The sequence below is a fragment of the Temnothorax curvispinosus genome, unplaced genomic scaffold, assembly GCF_003070985.1.
Source record: "Temnothorax curvispinosus isolate PA1 unplaced genomic scaffold, ASM307098v1 QBEX01018514.1, whole genome shotgun sequence".
In the NCBI taxonomy this organism is placed as follows: Eukaryota; Metazoa; Arthropoda; class Insecta; order Hymenoptera; family Formicidae; genus Temnothorax; species Temnothorax curvispinosus.
Window position 1 is genome coordinate 1 of NW_020228294.1, and position 5,505 is coordinate 5,505.

At 32.6% G+C, this 5,505-nt stretch overlaps 2 protein-coding genes across 2 annotated transcripts; one reads left to right on the forward strand and one right to left on the reverse strand.

The window, feature by feature from the left end:
- The first annotated feature begins 6 nt into the window (after positions 1–6).
- On the forward strand, positions 7–2,209 carry LOC112468468 (organellar oligopeptidase A, chloroplastic/mitochondrial-like). The gene is made up of 4 exons (XM_025037665.1): positions 7–146; positions 808–975; positions 1,219–1,349; positions 1,548–2,209. Exons 1-4 carry the CDS (start codon positions 7–9, stop codon positions 1,565–1,567), a joined length of 459 nt encoding a protein of 152 aa, XP_024893433.1. The 3' UTR covers positions 1,568–2,209.
- Positions 2,210–2,722: 513 nt separating this feature from the next.
- LOC112468469 (retinol-binding protein pinta-like) lies at positions 2,723–5,287 on the reverse strand. The gene is made up of 5 exons (XM_025037666.1): positions 4,509–5,287; positions 3,905–4,064; positions 3,509–3,614; positions 3,030–3,396; positions 2,723–2,864 (listed from the first exon to the last, which is right to left on the reverse strand). The coding sequence occupies exons 1-5, from the start codon at positions 4,672–4,674 to the stop codon at positions 2,791–2,793; spliced, it is 873 nt and encodes a 290-aa protein (XP_024893434.1). The 5' UTR covers positions 4,675–5,287; the 3' UTR covers positions 2,723–2,790.
- Between the last annotated feature and the right edge of the window lie 218 nt (positions 5,288–5,505).

Here is a 5,505-nt window from a genome sequence, read left to right on the forward strand (position 1 = left end):
TTTTTTATGATTGTTTGCACATTACAGTTTGGACACGCTTTGCAACATTTGCTAACTACGGTCTACGGTCTACGGGAGTATTCTGCCGGATTGTCGTTTGTGGAATGGGACGCGGTATTCATTTGCGATTTCTTTATGGAGAACTGGTATGAAATAAAGTTATTCCTTTATTTATTTTCTTTATTTAATTATTTTCTTTCTATTTTAATACTCCCCAAGGAGCGCCAATGCGCGTATAATGCGCTTTGAATGTACATTAAACTTTGCATTAAATGCGGATATTTGTCCCGCATTATATGCGCATTTAATGCATATTATGGAAACGCATATCAAAAAGTGCACCTACGCTCATTGATCAAGGAGCCCAATCGAACAGTGAACTCTGTACTATATAGGAATTTTTCTTCGTGCCCAGCTTTTAAGCATTGCTGTGAGCACATTCCAGTACAGCTATCACAGAAGAAAAAAGCATTCTTATTTAGAGAATATCTTTATTTTTGACATGATAAATGTCATTTATTTAAAATTTAATTTATTTAAAATTTAAAACTTAAATAAAATGTCCCATAATGAGTCAGAAGCTACTCATTTAAATATTTTATAAAACCTGTCATTTATAAATTGAATGCTAAATTTACATTAATTACGCATTTGAATGTGCGCATTTTGAACACACAATTAATGTGGTTTTGAAGCCAATGCAATTGTAGGCGCATTAAAAGCACGTTATACGCGCATTGGCGCTCCTTGGGTCTTATATTACCGTTAATATTGTAATTAATTAATGAGTTAATATATTCGGTGTAGGTTGTACGAAACATTCATGTTGCAAAAAATTTCCAAACATTACGAAACAAAGCAGCCATTACCTGCGGAAGCTATCGAGAGCATTAAAAGAATGAGGTCGCACTTGGCCGGTTATAAACTTTGCAAAGAACTTTACTTGTCACATTTAGATCTGGAGCTGCATTCCAGGTGAGCATCGATCTACAAACCTCCGTTAAATTCTAATACAAATTCTAAATTCTGAATTTCTTCCCAAATTATTTAAGAGAAACGTAATTACATTCATTAAATATTTACATCTTATTACATTATTACTTACAAAGTAAACAAAATATTTGCTATTCTTTCAATACAATTATTCAACGACTCGATATTTTGAAATGAAATCAGTCTTCTTATTTAATTATTGAAAAATTATTGAAAAATTTGCAGTGGAATGTTTTGGGTGCCTATGATGAAACGCTTGTGGCCAAAAATTTCGTATTGCCTCTCGAAAAAAGGGACGTTCATGTTTGCAACTTTGAAGCTATATGGAGCAGTAATTGGGCGGCCGCGTATTTCAGGTATTGCAAGATACATACATCTATTTTATATAGATTGAAAAATTGTCGGAAATTGATTTTAATTTAAAATAGATATACAATTGTTATCTCAAATTGCAAAATGTTCCTATTAATAAAATAATAAAAAGTGGTTTGTTATTTACAATTGTTACTAGTAGCTCACATTGCACAAGCACTGATTGAACTGTTAAATTGCAGCAAAGTTTGGTTCGAGATGATTGCTGCCGATTTATACACGGCTTTCCAGGAGGTCAAGTCCAACGAATATTGCAGCAGAAGGAGTTGGGTGCGAGATTCCGTAACACATTTTTGTCCTTGGGCGGCAGTTATCCTGCTGCTGAAGTATTTAAGAAATTCAGGGGAAGGGATCCGAGCTCGCAGGCGTTACTGGACAATCTCGGGTTAACGCGAGCGACGAAGGAAATCAAGTGATGCGATTACATGATTAGATAGAATACTACTCTTCAAGAGTGCGCAAAAATAACGATGAATCCTGTATAGTAATAGATAATTGTTACCTCGATCTATACATAACATAGATCCAGGAATTAATTGAATTGTGAAGTGGTCAAATTAAGCAATAAATTATTACTTGTAAAATATTACTTGTAAATTGCTAAAAAACGCGAGTTTTTGTTTAAATTAAATAGTGATATATAAAGGAGGTTAAATAATTTAAATAAAAAGAAATATTTAGTGTATTATAAACAAATTCCTTTTTCTTGGTACCGTGGTTTTTTTAATCAAATGCTTATAGTATGCTTTCCCCGCATACTCTCTTTTTGTCTTAAATATATGTATGCTCGGATGGATTGTTATAATTAATACCTTTCTAAGAAAGCATATTATAAATTTATATAAATTTGGTTAAATTTTTAATTATAGTTTTAATATATTATTTGAATATTATTATTTCTACACATTTATAATTTATGTCATATTGTGACGGCATACCGTGCTTTGTTTCTGCTGCATTTCTACCATCACGTTGTACTGGCATATTGTGCTGGCAAAAACAAAGCTGAATGAGGACGCAGCGGAGCGGAATCTGCTGCAAATTCGTGAATGATTTTGCTGGCATACTGCTAGCATACTGCTAGCATTTTGCTATCTGGGGCTGTAATGCTATAATGCATAAAGAGGTGAACCTTCGCTATCGCGACGATAGTAAGTCCAGCTTATATATTTGCAAATTATCAAAGCGTATAATATTTATGCGCGCATGCAGCTCATATTTATCATAAGTTATGCGTCACATGGCAGCATGCTCTTTGTAATTTGTATGACCTTTAATGTCATTATCGTGATTAATCAGCATCAGCAATTATAATGTGTGTCATAACTCGATGGAATAAAAAAAATGCATCTAATCGTACACTATAAAGAACGAACATTTAATGTCGATACTAAAGCTATTGCTCCAAAATAATATTCGATTTTATCATTCGATTTTATCATTCTCATCATCGTGCCTAAGCCAGTCGCAATTCTCTTCAATCAGTTTCTTCCAATATTCTGCAATAATAAATATTTATATTACATATACGTTAGTTTATATGAATCTAGATTTATGCTTTCATATATATTTTAGATTACAATGAACTCTTATGTTTGCTTAACAACATTTTTTATCGTCCACTAAGCGCGCCACATTTATTTCCTTTAATTTATTATAATTACCTATTAATTCCTGCATTGTATCACCAGTGCCGCCATATTCGACGGGCAAAATCTCAGCGGGGATATCCTCGAAACACTCAAGCGTATGTGAACAAACGTGAAATCTGTTTTTTATCTTTTCGGTCATAAAAGATTTGAGAATCCTCACAGTAACATCCAAAAATGCCGGGGCATTGAATAGTTTAATTTTGTGGTATCTCATAGGGTAGCAGCTTTGCCACATGTGGACTATATTCATTAATACATAAGGTCGGGCTTGAAAAATTTGTTGTATGGTTGGACTGGTCACGTCTATTAATAATATGCAACCGTACATTGATGCTGCGGGATAATATTTCATTGCTACTTCTATCGCTATCATACAAATCTAAAAAGATCGCCCATGAAGAAATAAATAATTAATGATTGATAATTGGAAATACTTCATCGCGACAATTGCCCATAAATTGTTTGAACATTATAATATTTCAATATTTTACCTTAAATATATCCGGCACTTGGTGTCTTCTCGGATCATGCAAAGTGATGCGCATAATAATTATCAACCTTCCTTGACTATCTGGCTTCCGCAGGGGCAAACATATTCTAAAAATGAACAAAATATTTCAGAAATCTTCGAAAAAATCGTTTAATTTTAATAATGCATTTAGTATTTTCGAAAATTTTCAATAAAATATTTTTCTTATTGTTAGAATATAATAGAAACAAAAAAAGAAAATTACCAATAATTTATCATTAATTTTATGCAAGATGTTATTTTTAAAATTGAAGCTGCAATTAGTGAAGGATTCTGTTATGTATCCGAAATAGATAAAGAAGATTAAAAAATAATGAAAAACAAAATTAGATTAATTATCCGAAATACTGTTTGTTACCCCAAATCAAGCAGTTCCTGCAGTTCTGGTCGAAACGGATCTTTATTCAAGTACCATTCTGGTAAATTGGATCGTTGCTTATAATAATTTCGTATCCTGATCTTAGTTTTCTCAAGATTAAACTTACACACTCTCAAAAATCGCAGAATGAGAAAGTCATCTGTGTACACATTAAAGAATCCCTTTAACTAAAAGGCTATAATTGAAACAGTGCTAAATCAGGTATTATAAATTAAATTTTATAAATGCGTGCCAAGAGATGAGATGGGGATTTTTAATTAATAGAAGATTTAAATAAAGTTTTGAAAAACATTTTGGCTTACAAAATGGCAAAATGCAATAGTGCGATAACGAACTTTGTCATGTAGATCTTTTATCGAGTTACTATTTTTCATCATTTATTATTATTTGCCGAAACTTTTTCTCTTCATTGTCAGACACAATTTGTTACATTATTTTTTGTTTTTCTTTTCTTTTACACGATCAAGAATGAATTCGAAGAGCTAAATATTTGACGTGTAAATAAGTTGTACTGCCGAAGTAACGAGCCGTAATTGAATTTCAACAGGCCCCGCGCTCGTAGGATCGCTGATGTCATTTTTACCGATTCGTATGCGCAGTTCGTTCTCGATCCAGCGTTTGATCTCCGCGACAGCGTTCTCTCTCGTTTCGTCGGTCTCGTTCAAGCTTGCTGCTGCATATTTTTTATCATCTTCAGTCAGCTCTTGTGGAACATGAGGCACAGCGTCATCGTTGCAAGTGCTCGCCATCGCGATGTTGGTAAAAGTTGATGAACGCGAAGCCTCGTCCACCGAAGAGAGACCCGTATCTACAAATTACGTAGATGCACTGTCACGTGTAAGGTAAGACAAATGCAACAATGTTTAATGTAATGTGTTATGTAACAGGACAAATAACACGGAACAATCAAATACAATCAAATTAGAATAAATGCCATTTTTGGTCCGAGCTTAGAGAGATCTTTGATAGCTTAATATAAATTTCCGTGCATGTATATATGTATATGTATATTTCAACTTATTAAACTGCGCGCTGATCACTTTTGAACTTGAAACACAGTTTATTGTTGGAACAATGGCCCCTTCCTCCTCGTAATTAAAACTATACGATTTAACTATCTAAATTACTGTAAAGAATTTTAATTTCTTAATCCGATTGCAACACCCATATTAGATCTTTTAAAAAATATGAATAGACGAATATAGAAAACGGGCTAACTAAGACCCAAGCGCGGTAAATGATCCATGAAAGTTTTATTTTTATCTTTATTTTACATATCTTTCAATTTTTACCCGCCGACAAATTTAGTCAAGGCCCACAATCAAGGTTGGAAGATATGTAAAATAGAAAAAAAATAAAACTTCCGCGCATCATTTACCGCTCTTGGTTCTTAATTAGCCCGTTTTCTATATTCGTGAATTTCCATTGGAGCTTATATACTTCGAATTTTAAATATAAATAGAATTCATGTAAGATAAACTTATATTCAAAAATTATAATTATATTGTTATACTTATAAATTAAGCATATAAAATTAATAAGTTAAAATGTATGTCTAATTTCTAATTAAAGAGTTAAAA